Source organism: Rhinopithecus bieti, unplaced genomic scaffold (genome assembly GCF_001698545.2).
Source record: "Rhinopithecus bieti isolate Rb0 unplaced genomic scaffold, ASM169854v2 scaffold_15197, whole genome shotgun sequence".
NCBI lineage: Eukaryota > Metazoa > Chordata > Mammalia > Primates > Cercopithecidae > Rhinopithecus > Rhinopithecus bieti.
The window spans coordinates 253825-273560 of NW_016808366.1; the positions used below are offsets into that span (position 1 = coordinate 253825).

At 39.3% G+C, this 19736-nt stretch overlaps 2 protein-coding genes across 6 annotated transcripts in view; one reads left to right on the top strand and one right to left on the bottom strand.

Moving 5' to 3' along the window:
• The window catches only part of ZNF292 (zinc finger protein 292), a 127596-nt gene extending 113128 nt beyond the window's left edge, over positions 1–14468 (top strand). Inside the window, exons 10-12 of one of the 5 annotated variants that reach the window (XM_017886623.1) lie at positions 11270–11376; positions 11656–11727; positions 14369–14468. In XM_017886623.1, coding sequence (XP_017742112.1) covers positions 11270–11376; positions 11656–11697 — 149 coding nt within the window. In that variant the 3' untranslated portion in view covers positions 11698–11727; positions 14369–14468. Of the gene's footprint in view, positions 1–11269; positions 11377–11655; positions 11728–14154; positions 14192–14368 lie in introns of those variants that run through there. The other 4 variants (XM_017886624.1, XM_017886625.1, XM_017886627.1 and 1 more) reach the window with 4 other exon arrangements.
• Positions 14469–16900: 2432 nt separating this feature from the next.
• On the bottom strand, positions 16901–17741 carry GJB7 (gap junction protein beta 7). The gene is given in 3 exon segments (XM_017886579.1): positions 16901–17217; positions 17220–17554; positions 17556–17741. Coding segments are annotated over 3 exon segments (837 nt in total). The 5' UTR covers position 17741.
• Positions 17742–19736: the final 1995 nt, after the last annotated feature.

Genomic DNA, 19736 nt, shown 5'->3' on the forward strand with positions numbered 1-19736 from the left:
TAGTGCAGATGGGGTTTCACCACTTTGGCCAGGATGGTCTTGATCTGACCTCGTGATCCACCCGCCTTAGCCTCCCAGAATGCTGGGATTACAGGCATGAGCCACCATACCCAGCCATCATTTCTACCTTCTAAGTAGGAAGGAACCTTTCTTGTCATGAATCATAACTAATCCAAATCACCATCATACTTCGCAAATTGCTCTAACAGCCTCCCTACTGGCTTGCTTCCAGAATATTCCCCACCAAGCAGATAGATTGGTTTTTGTTTGTTTGTTTTTCAAGTAATTTCAAAGGGAGGAAAACTCATGATTTTCCCACAGCACTTTGAATAAAATGTTTATTTATTACTAAGTTCTATAAAGGAATAAGACAGGGTATTCTAAGAATATATAGGGTGAGAATATGACACTAGATACTCTGGTGAGGGAAAGCAATAAAGACTTACCTATAAAAGTAAAAATTAGCCAGGCACAGTGGCTCATGCCTGTAATCCCAGCACTTGGGGAGGCTGAGGCAGGCAGATCGCCCGAAGTCAGGAGTTCAAAACCAGCCTGACCAACGTGGTGAAACCCCGTCTCTACTAAAAATGCAGAAATTAGCTGGACGTGTTGGCAGGCGCCTGTAATCCCAGCTACTCGGGAGGCTGAGGTAGGAGAATTGCTTGCACCCAGGAGACGGAGGTTGCAGTGAGCCGAGATCATGCCCCTGCACTCCATCCTGGGTGACACAGCAAGAATTCGTCTCAAAAAAATAAATAAATAAAAATTATGGGAGGGAAGGCAGTGGAAACTCGGGCTAAGGGAAAAACGTGTAAAAAGCTCTGATAAGAATAGCTTTTGGGGAAATGATAGAAAGTTGCTAAGGATAAATTTAAAGTGAAGGAAGATAAGCAAGGGCCAGATCACTTAGTGTCTTAGACCTAATTGTTTGTATTGGACTTTATCCTAAGTAATGAGTTCACATTTGGTTTTTAAGTGGAGGAAAGATTTCTTATACTTGGAGTTTTAAAAGTTTACTCTGGAGGGGAAGCATTCCAATGGGGAATTGAAGAAGACTGGTTAGGAAGCCTGTCCAAGTCATCCAGGAAAGAAGATACCAGCTTAAAGTAGATTGGTGTTGGCAGAGAGGGAGAAAAGTTGATGGACTTGAGAGATCTAAAATATTGGACAGGACTTGACCATTAAGGATTATGGAAAAGGAGAGAGAGGAAAGAAATGTGAGGTTTTTCGTTTAAATAAATGGTTGAAGACATACCATTTCTTCATGTAGCTAAGATGAAGAGGAGCAGTTTTATGAATGGATGGTTGCTTAGGGAAAGAATATAGAAAAGGGCTGAATTCAGAAGAACTCAGTACTTAGATTAATAGCAAAATAGGAGAATCATGGCAACAGTAGGATGGAAGTATTTAAAGGAAGCATGTTCAGCTCTGTTACATTCTGCCAATGTAAGAATTTAAAGTATCCTTTGAATTTAGTGGTAAGAAAATAACCAGTGACTTTGCAATTACTTAGTTTTAGTGGAAGCCAGAAGAAGGTTGAGACTTATAGAAAGCAAGTTTAAACACCTATTTTTCGAAAGTTTGTGAAGGGGAAGGAAAGATGGACTGGTGGCTGAAAGATGTCGTGGAATTTAATCAAAGTTCTTAAAATGATGGACAGAATAGAATATATTGAAGTGCCAATGGAAAGGATTTGGTAGAGGTTACGATGTGAGGAATAGCATATCTTATAAAATTCGTAAGTTTCTGTCTTTAGTATTTGTGAATGTTGATGCTGTTTACCAAGCTAATAATAGAAGGAATTGGATTCGAAGAAAGGATAATGTTGAGTTTGAGATTCCTGTAGGTCATACATGCAGAGATGTATAGTGATCAGTTTTGTTTTGCTTTTAAGTTCAGAGGTACGTGTGCAGGTTTGTTACATAGGTAAACTTGTGTCATGGGGGTTTGTTTCACAGATTATTTAATAATCACCCAAATATTAAACCTAGTACCCATTAGTTATTATTACTGATCTCTTCCTTGTACCTTCCCCTTCAGTAGGCCACAGTGTCTGTTGTTCCCCTCTCCCCCTCCCCCGCCCGTGTCCATGTGTTCTCATAATTTAGCTCCTGCTTATAAGTGAGAACATGCAGTATTTGGTTTTCTGTTCCTGTATTAATTTGCTAAGGCTCATGGCCTCCATCTCCATCTGTGCTCCTGTAAAGGACATGATCCCATTCTTTTTATGGCTGCATAATATTCCATGGTGTGTATGTACCACATATTCTTTATCCAGTCTGCCATTGGTGGGCATTTAGGTTGATTCCATGTCTTTGCTATTGTGAATAGTGCTGTAGCGAACATACACATGCATGTATCTTTATCATAGAATGATTTATACTCCTTTGGGTATATACCCAGTAATGGGATTGCTGGGTTGAATGGCATTTCTGTTTTTAGGTCTTTGAGGAATTGCCCCACTGTCTTCCACAATGGTTGAACTAATTTACACTTCCATCAACAGTGTATAAGTGTTCCTTTTTCTCAGCAACCTTGCCATCACCTATTATTTTTGACTTTTTGTAGCCATTCTGACTGGTGTGAAATGGTATTGCATTATGGTTTTGATTTTCATTTCTCTAATGGTCAGTGATACTGAACTTTTTTTCGTAGGTTTGTTGGCTGCATGTATGTCTTTTGAAAACTGTTCATATCCTTTGCCCACTTTTTTTAGGAGTTTTTTTTTTCTTGTAAATTTGCTGAAGTTCCTTACAGATGCTGGACATTAGACCTTTGTCAGATGCAAAGTTTTTAAGAATTTTCTCCCCTTTTGTAGGTTGTCTGTTTACCCTGTTGATAGTTTCCTTTGCAGTGCAGAAGCTCTTTAATTAGATCCCATTTGTCAATTTTTGCTTTTGTTGCAATTGCTTTTGGAGTCTTTGTTACAAAATCTTTGCCCATGCCTATGTCCTAAATGATATTGTCTAAGTTGCCCTCCCAGAGTTTTTATAGTTTGGGGTTTGACATTTAAGTCTTTAATCCATCTTGAGTTAAGGAAGGGGTCCCATTTTAATCTTCTGCATGTGGCCATCCACTGATCCCAGCACCATTTATTGAATGGTGTCCTTCCCCCATTGCTTGTTTTTATCAGCTTTGTCAAAGATCACATAGTTTTGGTGTGTGCCCTTATTTCTGGGCTCTCTATTCTGTTCCATTGGTCTGTGTGCCTGTTTTTGTGCCAGTACCATGCTGTTTTGATTACTGTAGCCCTGTTATCTAGTTTGAAGTTGGGTCGCATGATGCCTCCAACTTTATTCTTTTTGCTTAGGATTACCATGGCTATTTGGGCTCTTTTTTGTTCCCATATGAATTTTAAAATAGTTTTTTCAAGTACTGTGAAGAAAGTCATTGGTAGTTTAATAGGGATTGCATTGAATCTATAAATTGCTTTGGGCAGTATGGCCATTTCAGCAATGTTGATTCTTCTTATCCGTGAACATGGACTGTTTTCCATTTGTATCATCTCTGATTTCTTTCTTTTTTTTTTTTTCTTTTTTTTTCTTTTTTGAGATGGAGTTTCCCTCTTGTTGCCCAGGCTGGAATGCAATGGCGCAATCTCAGTTCACCACAACCTCCGCCTCCCGGGTTCAANTATTTGGGCTCTTTTTTGTTCCCATATGAATTTTAAAATAGTTTTTTCAAGTACTGTGAAGAAAGTCATTGGTAGTTTAATAGGGATTGCATTGAATCTATAAATTGCTTTGGGCAGTATGGCCATTTCAGCAATGTTGATTCTTCTTATCCGTGAACATGGACTGTTTTCCATTTGTATCATCTCTGATTTCTTTCTTTTTTTTTTTTTCTTTTTTTTTCTTTTTTGAGATGGAGTTTCCCTCTTGTTGCCCAGGCTGGAATGCAATGGCGCAATCTCAGTTCACCACAACCTCCGCCTCCCGGGTTCAAAGGATTCTCCTGTCTCAGCCTCCCAAGTAGCTGGGATTACAGGCATGCACCACCATACCCAGCTAATTTTGTATTTTTAGTACAGACGGGGTTTCTCCATGTTGGTCAGGCTGGTCTCGAACTCCCAACCTCAGGTGATCTGCTTGCCTTGGCCTCCCAAATTGCTGAGATTACAGGTGTGAGCCACCGCACCCAGCCCAATCATCTCTTTGGGCAATCATTTCTTTGGGCAGTGTTTTGTAGTTCTCTTTGTAGCGATCTTTCACCTCCCTGGTTAGCTGTATTTCTAGGTATTGTATTATTTTTGTGGCAGTTGTGAATGGGATTGTGTCCTGATTTGGCTTTTGGCTTGTTGATGTATAGGAATGCTAGTGACTCTTCTACATTGATTTTGTATCCTGAGAGTATGTTGAAGTTGTTTATCAGCTTAAGGAGCTTTTGGGCCCATACTGTAGAGTTTTCTAGATATCGGATCATGTCTGCAAACAAGAATAGTTTGACTTCCTCTCTTCCTGTTCGGATGCCCTTTCTTTCTTTCTCTTGCCTGATTGCTCTGGCTAGGACTTCTAATACTATGTTGAACAGGAGTGGTGAGAGAGGAGATCCTTGTCTTGTGCCAGTTTTCAAGTGGAATGCTTCCGGCCTTTGACCATTGAGTATGATGTTGGCTGTGGGTTTATCATAGATGGCTCTTATTATTTTGTGGTATGTTCCTTCAATGCCTAGTTTATTGAGAGTTTTTTAACATGAAAGTGGGTGTTAAATTTTATCAAACGCATTTTCTGCATCTGTTGAGATAATCATGTGGTTTTTGCCTTTAGTTTATGTGATCAATCACATTTTTGGTTTTCAAATGTTGAAGCAACCTTGCATCCCAGGGCTAAAGCCTAATTAGTGATCAGTACTTTATGTGAGACTCTGAAACTACAGTTCTGAATTTTAAATTTCTTGAGGGCAAGTGGCCTGTCTTATCTCCAAAGCATTTAGCTCAGGATCTGGGGTATAGTTAGCGTTTATTACATTTTACTGGAACTGAAGGAAGAAGCAAAATCAGTCTTTAAATCTAATGTACAAGTCTGAGAGTTAGCCATTTTTAACCTTAGTTTGAGGAAAAAGACAGCATGCCCAGAAAGCACATGGGAAAATACAGCCAAGGCGAAAATCTTGAGGAACACCAACAGTTAGTATGCAGAAGAAACCAGCAAAGATGACTTGGGAAGGAAGAGTCCGGTGAGAACTAGGAAGGGGGTGAGTGTACAGAGCATTATGGAAGCCAGAGGAGGGGGAATGATAAAGTGTCAGTGGTCATGCCAAATGCCATTGAGAGATCAATTAAGAGTAAGATAAAGACTCTACCAGAATTAACTGTTGGTGGTGATTGATCTTTACAGAAGTTTTAAATAATGCCAAATAGTGTTTATTTTCTGGTTTAATTGAATGAGCTAACTAAGGAAGTAAAAGCAGGTAGTTGTTACTTAGGTAGGTAAGTCGTGGATGGAACCTGGTCCCAAAAACACAGGTTGGGAATATTAGCATTACAAAGTAGGAAGGATACCTCTTAGACTAAGTCTGTTAAGTAGAAATGTTGAGCTCTTTGTCAGGAAGGAAAGAAACAACATTGCTGCTCAACAGCAAGCCTTAGGAAAGTAGAAAATGAAGGTTTGAATGGTGAAAATTTGAAACAAAAGATAGAAGGAAGAGCTGAGTAGGGGATATGAAAGGATTACTGATCAGCTAATATATGCTGTTTCTCACATTCAAGGCCCAGCTGATTTAGGAAAGCATAATATTTTAGTAGCACCCTCTGCATGATTACATGGTATATCTGATAGTGTTCCTTAGTTGGATGGAAGAGGGACATGGTTGTGTAGTCCTGGTAGAAGTAACATGTTGATGAATTGAGTCTGGATAGGGGAGGAAACAGCCAAGAGGACACATGAAAAGGGAATGGTCAAGGAACTGGAGGTCTTAATGGTGACAAAGAGGGTATAGTGGGAATAAGGCTAAAAATTAGGTATGAAAGACTGGGACATTGAAATTTATGATTTTAGGAGTAATACAGCTCACAGTGTCTGGAAGTGGCCATACAAATAGATTCCTGAATTCGATGTAGATTAACTTTGGTCCATTTTATTGGATGGACTGTACGCAGAAGATGCCCTTAGTAGAAACCAGTGTGAGAAGTACTGAAGTCCTAAATTTGCTTCAGCAGGGCTAGGCCTGATGGATCATCCCTGTAATTCCAATGACTTAGGAGGCTGAGGTGGGAGAACTGCTTGAGCCCAGGGGTTCAGGCCTGCAGTGAGTTGTGATCACACCACTGCACTCCAGGGTAGGTGGCAGAATGAAACCCTGTCTCAAAAAATAAAAATAAAAATAAAATAATTGATTAAGAGCATACCTACAGGCTGTGTGGTACAGGTAAGGAGTTTGGGAAAGCAGCTTCTTGAGAGTATCATCTTGGGAGATCCAGGTTCAGTTAAGATGAAATTGCAGTATATAAGTCTGTGAAGCAGTGAAGAACAAGAGTTCTAGAGAGGATAGAGGGAACCCTAGGGAGCATAATGAACAATGTTGGCAGGCATATTTGGAGGAAGTCAGAGAAGAAGAATTGGAATCGTAGGAATGGGAGGATAGGTAACAAAGATTGTGGGTATTTGTGGCCAAAAGAAAAGATAAACTTTATAATTATTCAAGTCCAGGGAATCTGTCTGGCCTGCCTAGACCCTGTGCGTCGGATCTGCTAGTGATAGTTAACATTTGTTGACTGCTACTATTTGCTAGGCACTGCACTGAGAACTTTTCTTGTATTTCTGCTTATTCTTATAAGTTACATATAACTTAGCCAAATGAGATAATAGGTTGCTCAGTGTTTTTAGCTGTGAGGTTCCATAAAAATTATCCTAGTATCAGAAAAGAATTATCTCTAGGTGATTAGAAAGCAGTGTCAGCAGCTGATTAATAAGTGATTTTTCTTAAGACCCACAGTTTTATATATATATATAGAGAGAGAGAGATTGTTTGAAAACTTCAAAACTATCCTTAATAACAATGTATTTACTAATATATGTGTGTGCATGTATATATATGTATACCTATTCACCTTCGCTTATGGTTTAGTTAACATTGGTTCCAAAGATAAAAAAAGAATAAACTTCTGGAGCCATGAAGGAGGTAGCTGTGTTGATGAAGGTAGGGAGCATAAAACAAAGGGGCTGCACTACTGAAGATCTGCACTGCAGTGTGTACTCTTAAACCATAGAAGCCAAGAGAGAAATGGAAATGAGAAGCAAGTATGCAGGAGTTTAATGGATTCTGACTAGAGTAGAATTCTCTAGTCAGTTTGTATTTGGAGGGTTATAATTGAAACTTGTAGTCAGAGGTTTTGTTTGCTACCAGGTTCTTTTTCACCCCAAAATAGCTATGAATATGGCAAAAGAATGTTCACTGTGCAAGCTGCACTTACACTGTCTTTAGTGCTACCACCCATAGGTCTCCTGGATCCCCCTGTTCCCCTGGGTTAAGTTGGAGAAAAGAAGTGGACACAAGGATGATAATGGCCCTCATGTCCCTAGGTCCCTTTGTAGCAGTGAGGTGTTCAAGAAGCCACTGGGCTTTTAAGGACACTGTGTTTCAAACTATTCAGGAGCAGATCACACCAGGCAATTCTTCACTGGAAACAGATGTCTGTGAATCATCCTCACAAGAGGAATGCCCCCTCTTGCCAAGTCAGATTTGCTGCTTTTATATGGAGGCTTTAAGATGTTTTCTTTTTTGTTTTGTTTAGAGAGAGAGTCTCGCTCTGTCACCCAGGCTGGAGTGCAGTGGCACGATCTTGGCTCACTGCAAACTGCTTCCCAGGTTCATGCCATTTTCCTGCCTCAGCCTCCCGAGTAGCTGGGACTACAGGCAGCCGCCATCACGCCCGGCTGATTTTTTGTGTGTGTGTTTTTAGTAGAGACAGGGTTTCACTGTGTTAGCCAGGATGGTCTCGATCTCCTGACCTCGTGATCCTCCCACCTCGGCCTCCCAAAGTGTTGGGTGACGTGAGCCAGTGCACCCAGCCAGCTTTAAGATGTTAACCAACACCTTAACACTTAAGATTTGGATGGGAGAAGGATATACAGAGAATCTTTATGTTTTTTCAGTACACTTTTACATTATCCAAATGCTTAAGTCATTCTTGGCAATCCTTGTTTGCTACTTCCAACCCTATTAAAACTGATCAGCTCATTAGATTTACTTATTTGAAGATTTTAAAACCTCAGCTGCAGCATTACAAAATTTTCTCTCAAGCGTATATACTCTCAAAAGAGAATTTCTGATCAAGTATGGCAGGTGGGTGTTCATTTATGCAGTTTAAAATTTGATCGTCACAACCACCCCTGCCCTGTAAGAAGAGGAAAATTAACCCCATTTTATAAGGACAGTGACATGGCAAAATTTAAAGACTTTTAACAGCAAACCTATAAAATAGGTCTCTGGCCCCTAGTTCAGAATGTTTTCTCCATTGTCCTGGTTAATGACTGTATTGCCATTTATTTCAAGGCAGAAGAATAAAGCTTAAGATTGTCAGAAATATATAGGGAAGGTTCTTAGGTTTTCATTGTAAATACAGGAAGTAGTGCAATACAGTTCTCACTTCAGTAAATATGGCAAAATTAGAAGTTATGTCATGTCATACATTGATGTCTTCAGTTTAAAAAGTCTACCACTATAAAATGAGAAACTGAAGTAGTAATTCTAGTTTCTTTCCACAAAATCTTGTTCCCGTAGCAGCTCCCAGCCAAGGCAGATGAGACTGGTATGAAAGGCAACATCTGCTCTGCCAGAAGTGAAAAGACCAGAAACCTGGAATGCTCTGTGTGATAATGATGTGCCCTTAGCAGCACAAAATAGAGGCTGGTTGGTTCTGTGTAATCCTTGAGCTTTAGGTGTGTGTTGTTCGGCCTGCCTTTCTCTAAGCTGATACCCCTGACAATGAGAGAAAAACTGAATTTTGATTTTAAAACTATAACCTGGAACCCAGCATTCCTGTGGCCTAGCTACATTGTTTTTTTCTTCTTTTTCTTTTTACTGACCAAGCTATAACCTCTAAGTAGGCAGCTTTCCTCAGAAATACAACATTGAAGCAAAGGGCAGACATGCTCTCTTAGAATTTTCAAGTCTCATACACAGAATTGGGCCCTTGACAAAGTGCTGAGCTCAAAGATCCTGGAAGGGAAGCTTGGGAAGCCCAAGGCTGAGGACTGGCTCTATCTAGATAGAACAATAGGTAATATTTAATAAATAATCATGTGTCAGCAACTGTTCTGAGCTCTTTGTATGGCAATTCATTTCTCATAACTAAGAAAGGAATTAGCTACCATTGGAGGTAACTCAGTCTTATTTGTATTATCACCACCTGACTATTCCAAGAGACCAGTGTTTTTTTTGCTGAGTCAGGTTAACAATCCTAGATACTGCTTGAAGGAAAATGTATATAGTAGTCAATAGCGTGTGTGTGTATATACACACTATATACACACACCTTTGACAAAGCAAACATTTGTAGATTTTATAATCCTGTCAGGTTAGTGAGAAAGACCATGTCACCATTTGGCAAAGTTTAGATTCAAATCCTGTTATTACCTTGCTTTCTCTTCTTTATCAGAGGCCATGTTCGTATTGGCTTCGTCAAAGTTAGTTACACTCCTTTTCAGCAAACATGTATGCATAATCAATAAATATTCAGATGTTCTTTGAGCACTTTTCTCAGAACATTTTTTAATTAGGTGATTTGCTTCACTTGTAGCTGGAGTTGGTCTGGAGTGAAATTGGAAGTGCAGTAACTTACATGGCTGCATATGAAGTACGTTTAAAAGTGGAAGTGTGTGATGAGCCTATAAAGCTCATCAGTTTCATAGGCTAACTTAGTTACTGAATTGCACAGGATTAAGAGGCCACAAGATGGCAAACTAACACTGGGAAGGAGTATGTACAGTTAAGGTCTGAAAATTGAACCAGAAATTACCTTCCCATTATTTTTTATTCATACTTTACAGGGGACATGGGCTAATATGTGGTAGTCATTTATATTTTTGGGTACTTATAAGTTAAACAATTAGAGTTTTTTTTTAATTGGGAGATGACTATGACACATTAGCTATTGGTCCATTTTAGGATGAATAGATCAGCCTTCATAATGGAAACAGGCTAAATCCATCATGCTTTGATTATACATATTTAGTTATCTAATAAGGTTTAAAGAAAAGTAACACAGTTGGTCATTATGTGGATATGCCAGTATTCCAAAATCTTTGAAAAAATGTTTTATAGGAAATTTCTGGAAGACTGAATTTGGAGCTTTTAAAAAACAATTCTTGCTCAGTGGCTTCAGGTAACTGGGCAAGTCACTATCACTCTAGGTTGTAGTCTGATTTGTAAGTATTTTTAAGATTTCTTCCAATTCCAGAATATTGTGATTTTTTTTTTACTTCATATAACACAGTTATGCTGAAAAATTCAGAAATATGTTCATTGTTTTTGAGCAATTACTGTGGGTTAACCCCTGAAGGTAAAATGATGAAGGACACAGTTCTTCCCTGCATTCAAAATGCTCACCATTTAGAGGGAGATACAAATATATAAGCAAATAACATAGAGATAAGTGATATGATAAAGCCACGTATTGTTAATTACAATACCTAACATTTTAAAATAATCTCTACATGCCATGCTTGGCATGAGTCATCTAATCTGTACAGTGGCCCTGTGAGGTATGTATTATCACTTATCCTCATTTTACATCACATTTTGCTCTCTGATGAAATATTTGATCCAAGCCTTACAATTTCTCAAGGTGGAGAAAAGAAGAATTAAATTACACAAAATATTAAGTACCTCACAGTTACTAACTATAAAGCCATGATTTTAAAGATGAATCCTATTATAACCAGTTCTTTGGGACTACCTAAATTGTCTATTGTAATTAGCTGTCCTGTCATTACACGTGAAATTTGTTTTTTAAAGATGATTATGTTCATCAGAGATCTTTCTGTGGACTCAGGTTTAAATAGTGATACCGCCAATACAAAGTCTTATTTTGCCATTGCCCAATATTTAGTTACTAGAACCACAGGATCTTGAAGAGTTTAAAAGAAATTTGGAGGTCATCTATCTATACCTTCTATATAATCCAGAAATATTATTGAACACCTTGTTCAGTGTTAGGGAATCTCACCACTTTATTTGGCAACCATTTCATTGAGGCAGTTCAAATTAATACAACTTTCCAATATTAGGTAAAAAAAAAAAAAAAAAAAATCTTTTCTCTTATTTTCAGCCATTGGTCCTGGTTCTACAACTTTGAAACACAAAATAAGCTATTTGTCTTTGAAGCATTGGGAAAATAATTCACTACAGTCTGGACACACACCTTTGTTAATACAGGTATAAATGAACTTTTAAAAAAAAGTCTCATACTATACTTTGCTCATATTAAGGTGGTGGACACTAAAATTCCAAGGTATTTAGGTTGTGAACTAATATCATCTCGGTCTCATATTAAAATCTTAAATCTTGGTGCAGAATGATTGCTTGTTCCATTTCACCTGACTTAAATTCTGCACAAAATTCTCCCCTGCTGAGGTTTTATAAATGTTTCAGTTTTAAATGTTTCAATTCAATTTTTTAAATGTTTCAAATACTAGGCATTTCTTTTGTCTTCAGTTGATACAGGCATGCCTTCTGTGTCTTCATCCTAGTCACTAATGTGAATGTACTCTGGAACTGTTTGGAGCAGTAAGTAAAAGAAATTAACGAGTCAGTGACTTACATCGGGTAGGAGTTAAGTTGTCTCTCACATAATAACAAGCAGACAGTAGGAGAATAGGCAGTTTGAGGCTGATAAGGCAATTTCATAATGGCATCAGTGGCCCAGAAGCCTGCCTGTCTTCTTCAGAAGGTCTCACATCCATCCTCAGAGTCACCTCATGGCAGAAAGATGTTCCCGGCAACATTAAGCTATGCTGTTTCGGGCAGGAAGGGGTGGGTGTGGGGGAAAAGATGCGTGCAAACTAGGTCAGCACACTTTTTACGCAACTTTCCCCAAAGTACCCTGTTGCTTTGACAAGAAGATAGTCACACAGCTATCTCTACATGCAGAGGAGACTTTAAAATATACCTTTTTAGCTGGGCACATTGACATCCCCAGCAAAATCAGGGTTAAGTGGAGAGGGAAGAGGAACACAACATTTTTTTTCCAAGAAACGTTTGAGTTCCTAAGCACAGGGACCTAACCTATGGGGATATAGGGGTATAAAGAGATGAATAAGACAAAGTCCTTGATCATAGTCACAGTCATTGATTTTTAATATCAAATTAATGTAATTAGGAGCAATCTCTAAGAGGATTGGTTTATCGGGTTTGTTTATCTTCCACAGAAAGTCAAATCTCAAGTTACTGCACTTTTCTTTGAGATAAACATGAATGAAAACTCTTGGCTAACCTAGTGATTAATACCTCTTTTAATCACAGGAGACCACTTATCTATTTAGTTAACATTTTTATGCCAACAATATGGTAGTTGTATTGCTTAATATTTGTCTGCTCTGGCCCCAATCCACAGCACAGAGTTTAATAGTGACCTTTTCCAAAAGAAGAGGAATCAAGTCCACTTTTTCAATGTCCTGTGATTGATTCATCCCCAATTCTACACAACAACCATTCTCTCTCTACTTTGACAGGAGGCATTACTATCTGAAGGTTTTTTGAGATAAAATATTAACAGAAATTACATATTTCCTCTGAACAACATTTTCCTTTTTTTTTTTTTTCTTGCTCTGTCGCCCAGGCTGGAGTGCAGTGGCACAATCTTCGCTCACTGCAAGCTCCGCCTCCTGGGTTCACGCCATTCTCCTGCTTCAGCCTCCCGAGTAGCTGGGACTACAGGCGCCCGCCACCACTCTCTGCTAATTTTTTGTATTTTTAGTAGAGACGGGGTTTCACTGTGTTAGCCAGGATGGTCTCGATCGCCTGACCTTGTGATCCGCGCGCCTCAGCCCCCCAGAGTGCTGGAATTACAAGCGTGAGCCACTGCGCCCAGCCCATTTTTCTTTTTTAATAGAAAAAAAATTAAAAATTCTTTGTAGCCAGGGAAGGATTTGATACTTCACCTTTAAATAGATGGGAATATTGACCTACGTCAGTAAAATCCAGAACTCATTTTACTTTGCTTTCAAACAATATTTGGGAACATTATAGAATTTTTAAAAGATAAACATCTCAGAAAGTTGTTTGTTAGACTGTCTAACACTGTGGAAACAAGATGGGTCTGTGGAAGATTCTCAGAGCTCCTCACAGTCACCAATATCTTTTACAGCCAAAGGAAGATTTGCTTTGTGAAAAAAAGCCTGATTTATATTAGAGAAAGTGCTTCTGGCAGGTCTTTCTAGACCTAGAACACCTTCCTTGGGCTTTTGTCATAAAAATTGAATTCTGACATGTTTTGCCTCTATGTGCTCCACCACTGCTTCTTTCTTTCCTCATTAGTTTTTGTTTTGTTTAATACAGAGTCTTGTCCAGGCCTGGTGGCTCAGGCCTGTAATCCCAGTACTTTGGGAGGCTGAGGCAGGTGGATCAGGAGTTCGAGACCAGCCTGGCCAACATGGCAAACCCCATCTCTACTAAAAATACAAAAGTTAGCCGGGTATGTTGGTGGGTGCCTATAATCCTAGCTATTCAGGAGGCTAAGGCAGGAGAATCACTTGAACCTGGGAGACGGAGGTTGCAGTGAGCCAAGATCATACCACTGCACTCCACTCTGGGAGAGAAAGCAAGACTTCATCTCAAAAAAAAAAAAAAACAAAACAACAACAACAAAAAAAAAAACGGGGTCTTGCTCTGTCACCCAGGCTGGATGCAGTGGCACAGTCATAGCCCACCTCAAGTTTGAATTCCGAAGCTCAAGGGATCCTCCTGCCTTGACGTCCCAAAGTGCTGGAAATACAGGCATGAGCCACTGCACTTGCCCTCTAATTAGTCTTTTAAAGAGCTATGAGGTGCTCCTCACTTTTGTGCTCTGTGCAGTGTTAAATATACAAACAAACTAGGAATAAATAGCATCAGTATTTAAGAAAAGCATTACATATATGTGATGGGATATGAGCTAGAATAAGGAGAGGCAGGGCACTATAGGCTTTTAAATTATTAAAATTTTGTATTATACAGGAAATAAATTTATGAAGAATGTGGCTTTATTGGGACTCTCAGTTACAAGACACAGAAACCCAACTTGAACCAGCTTAGGCAAAAAGGAATTTATCTTTCATGTGACTAACCACAGAAAGGTTAGGAGTAGAGCCAGGCTTAGGGACAATGGTATTGAGGAGTTCAAACATCCTCAAGTCTTTGCCTTTTTCCCCCTCCTCTCTCATCTTCACAGTCTTTTTTCTAGATTGGCTTCATTCCATTGGGAAGACTGGAACCACAACCACTTAGAGCTCTGGGCATTCTTTTGTACAAGTGCTTGAAAACATTTCCTGCCAGCTCTAATGAGAACTCCTGTGGCCAGGAACAAGGTCTGTAACTAGAAAGAGTATGGGACAAGTGCAGAGCAGTCAGAATAATCACTGCAAGCTGGGAGTGGCTTAAATGAAATTAGGGAGACCTCTGTTTAGTGATCTGGGAAGACCTATGGTTGATTGCTCAGTCTGCCTGTACTAGTTGCATGTCCCTGAAGAAAAGTGACTGCTTTTTCCTCATCTCCAAGGTTACTGTCTGCTCTATGGGCACCAGAAGGTTTCAGGGTGGAACAGTTGAGGTGGGCCAATGAGACCAGGACACAGGTGTAAGATACTTCATCCTCCATGACCCTTAACAGAAGTGGACATTTTCTTGAGCAGGAATTATACATTAAATCTTGGGAGGTACATAGCACAGTGTCTTGCTCCCAGGTGCTCAATAAATATTAATTTACCAACAAGAGAAACAATAAATATGATACAAATTAACTGCCAATTTCAATCAAATACTTTGGGTCCTCACTGACCCCAAGAAAGCCATCAGAATGTTCTCATAGGAAACTTACTTTGTAAATTAAGGTACTACCAGCAAGACTCAAGGAACAAAAATCACTCACCTTCCTATTTAAACATCTATGCTACCATTACCCTTGCTCAAATTACCTTTCAGTTTCTTTTCTATACGAAGTGGAAACGCAAAGAATATATGGCCAAGCAGTTGGACTTTTTTGCTTAGGCAGAACTTGCCGTAACTGGTATGAAGAGACTGAGCTCCCCCAAAACATTTTTGGCATCAAACTCATCCTCAGACTGACAAAATCCCTTGTTTCCATTCCAGTTCTGCATTCTGAAACCCTGTTTTCTAGATTCTGTGCCATGATCAGGGTCTCAAAAACCTTAAATTTCTTTTAACCACCTATTATTGTCACACATACACAAAATTCATGATTACCTGCATTCGTGCAGGGTAGATGTTTTCATGTTCAATGATAAAGTACATGGTTGTAAGCTCAAGTCCAGCAGTGATCTGTCTTATAAATTGAAAAAAGGGGTCAAACCACAAATTTCACCTTTCTCTCCATTGTCTAGAACACAGTCTTAACATAGAGATAATGACCACTGCTGCTGACATAGTCTGTAGACCACGTAATCACCCAAATAACCCTCATTGCACATGACTTGTAATGAGATTATATTCAAAGCGGGCAAGGCATGGAAGACATAATTGGTTTTTAGTTAAAATTACATTTTTATGCCCTGATTTTCTGTTAAATTCCCAAGGGAGAAGAATAATTTCTGAGCTATCTTTACCAAGCAGTGTTGCAAATCCTGTTCTAAAGTTGTCAGAACATGTTTTATTTCACAGAGTAATCATACCCACTACAGTCTAGCAAAGATCCCAATGACAGCCAAAGAGCATTGTGAAATACCTTTATTTTTATTCAAATCCAAAGAGAATGTATCTGTGAATTTCTAGAAAAAATAGAAAAGTAAAGAAAGTTCTAGTCTTCAAAACAGGTGATAAACTTTTTAAACATTTTTGCACCACTGTAACAACATAGTACACATTTTACTGTTTGTCCTAGAGGGAGATATACTACTAAATTATAGGCAAACTGGGACATACATACTATATAGTACATAGGGAATTCCTGATTATGAAAGGTTAAACAATATGAATATTTACAAAGTATTTCAATGTTCTTTTGGTTAAATAGAAATCTTAAGTAATTGTCAAGTGGGCACATTCTTTTTCTGTGGCCTCCATTTCCTATCAATGTGTTGCCTTCTGGGGGACCTGCCTTCCTTTCTGACTCTAGAGTGACCCTTTTGAACATCTGCTTGTTCAGGCTTAAGTGGGATACCTCCCAGTAATATTTGTACTTAATTTGGAGACCACTGAAATGATAGCTTTCCTCCCTCTCCTCTAGTCCTCTTACATCCAAGGATCCCTGAATCGGAAAAAGGCCTGGAGATCTTCCTGTTGAATGTTCCTCTGTGTGTCTCCAGGTGGCTAATGTCCTATCCCACAGTTTTTCCCTATAGAGATTGAGTAGGACAGGGAGTGGGGCCTTGGCTGCCACTTTGGAAAGATTGCCAGTTCCTTCATTTCAGCTCAAAGGCCATCACATTTGTCTAAAGTGTCACTTTTTATATTTTCCAGTTCATTGTGCACAAATTGTAATGAGATAGTTAGAAAAAACAGAAAACTGACACAGGGTTTCTTTTTTTGTTTTTTCCTGAAAAATCTAAGATCTTAAAAGAATCCTGTTAGATTTCTTCAGACTAATTTGCAATTACCTATTCTAAAACAACTAATGCTATCCACATACTGGAGAACCCTACAACAAAACAATGAGACCTCTGTCTAGTGCTCATAACTGAAAGCATATTGACAATGTAAAAAAAATCCTCCCAAATGATACTAAGGCTGACATACTTTGTCTTCCAACTCAGCTTAGGCCTTGCTGAGGAGGGATGCAGGTTTTCTTTGTGTAACCCTCGTGTGTGTCACCAAGTAGCTTTGCTTCAGGTAGTGGGAGTATGTTTATGGCCAAGTGTGAATTATGATTCTGGAGTAGGGTCCCTCTCCTACCACATTCAACATGTCTGAGGCTGTGGCACTCACACACTGAGGAATTGGGTTTTTTTGAATATTTTTGGAGACAGCACTTAATAAAGCACTTGAGAACCAGAAAACTCAGTTCAATGAAATTCAACACAATACACAAGCATGAGGTGATGACCAAGAAGAGGATGAAGATCGTTTCTCAGTGGGTCTGGAGATGAAGCAGTCCACAGTGTTGGGACAAGGCTTCAAATCACACTTTATAAGGTAGGGAACACTAAAGCCATCATATAGCTTATCAAATAGAACAAGGAAGCCAATTTCAAAACCAGTTTTAACAATGAGGCTGATAAGATAAGTGTACCATAGACCACCATCCATTGTACCTAGGCTGACATAGAGTTTGTTTCTGTGCCTTTTCTCTCTACTCTTACGATAGGCTACATGTAAAACCACCAGAAGCGAAGGTGTGGAGACCACGATCAGTTGTAAGGCTCAAAGTCTGACTTGGGAAATGGGGAAGAAGTCATCAAAACACATTTTCACAACCGGGCTGTCTACTGTTGCACTCAAACTCTTTCTGCTCATCTTTCCACACATGCTCTGCTGCCACCATGTAGACCAGCAAACGGAAGACAAACACAACAGCCAGCCAAATCCGTCCAATCCCAGTGGAGTATTTATTTACTCCACTCAGGAGACCTCTGAGGAACATCCAACTCATGACTTAGGCTCAAAAGAAGGCAAGACTCTGCAAAATAAAACAATTTCATCAGGATTCATTTACTTCTATTCTACAGATCATTTCTACTATTTGAGGGATTATGTAAGATAAATTACAATTTCTGCATTACAACAACTCTGGTGGTTTAGGGCTCTCCAAGAATCCCGAAGGATATGCTTACGTATAAGGAGATGATACAACTGGTCCATGGACATAATTAATCCCATGTCCACTTTAATTTGAGATTTGGTTGGTCATCTACCCCACTGCCCACTACCCCATTTTCAAACAATTCTGTGGTTGGCAAAATCTTTCTAGTTTATTGCTTCCCTCTAAAGATGGATGGGTCATGTTACTGATATGAAGAGAATTAGATATGAATATCAAGGTGATCCTGGTATCTTGAGATGTCCTTCACATGCCAGATTGTTGACGCTGTAGTCTCTACTCACTTTCTCTAATTCGCTAATGCCCCTCCCAATCCTTGAGATTTATTACCTACTCCTACTTCCTCTTGTTTCGCATATCCCATATCAGCAGCTCAGCTTGCCACCAATTTGATAATGAAAAGTGAAGCTCTCCAATACAAACTTCCTCTCCCTCACCCTCCAGACTGACATATTCACACCCAATTTACCTTCTTTACCCAGTTTGGAGGGAGAGTCTCCCTCTTCTTGCCCCAAAATAACCATTCACACTCTATATCCCATTCTTGATCTGTCAGTTTTCCCTGTTTTGTATTCTGTGGTCTTCAATCTCCCTTGTCTCCTTCCTCTCAGCCTACAAATATGCTTAAGTGTCCATTTTTAGTAGGGGAGAGGGAGAATCATCATAGCTTATCTTGCTGACAGTCTTTCTTCCTTTATCCCTCATTTCTACTTCCTTAACTGTTATTTACTCCTCACCTCACTGAGTGTAGGTTTTCTGCTCATCAAAGTTAGCACTGTCATGCAACTGCCAAATCTTGTGGACACTTGAATTTTATGTAATTTTCCTGTGACATTTGACACTGTTGCCTGCACTTGTGTTCCTGAAACTTCTTCAGACTTGAGTTCTACACCACTCTACCCTCCCTTCTTGTTTCACTCCTCCTGATTCTTTCATCTTCGTTTTTGTTGTCCAGCTCTTAAGAATTCTGTCCTTTGCTCTTTTCTTACTCTTCATGCTCTCCCTAGAAAATTTCACTCATCCCCATGGATTCGACTTCTGCTTTCACCTTCCTGACTCTCCCTAAACCTACATAGTTCCCTGCCTCGTGGTGATCATCTAAATGTCCCACAAGAATTCTGAACTTGATACATCTACAACTGAATTTATTCTTTTCTTTGCCCTTCGATTTCATTCTTATTGAATGGCATCACCAACACCAAAGTGCCCATCAGAAATCTCATATTCTTCCTAGACTCCTCATAACCCTTTTTTAATTGCCCACAAAGTTCTTCAGATTCCTCCTAAATGCATCTCAAATCCATCTCCAGGTCACTGCTGAAATCTCATCACTCCTACAACTCTGTCACTAGGTTCTATTTCCAGTCTCATCATCTCCTCCCCTCGCCTTCTAGTACATCCTCGATACTATTTAATTCTCTTAAACTTCTTCACATCTCACATCTCTTGCTCTTTTCCCAATAAAAGCTAATAAGGATCTGAAGCACCTTCTTTTTCATTTCAGTGACATTTTCTTTCTGGCACTGACTGCTCCCATCTTATCATTGAACTCCGTGGGATGGGCCGGATTCATTGTTTGTTGGGTCCATGATATGCTCAGAACTCTGTTCTGTGCTTTTGAATTGATCTCTCAAAACCACTCTGAAAGGTGGTTTTTTGTTTTGTTTTTTGTCTTTGTTTGCGGATGGTGGTGGTTTTGTTCTTGCAAATGAAAAGGCAGACTCAGAAATGAAGCCACTTTCTCGAGGTCACAAAGTAAGATGCAGAGCGGGGCTCAAGTCTAATTTCCATTATCTGACAGCAAGATTTCTCAACATTCGCACCATAC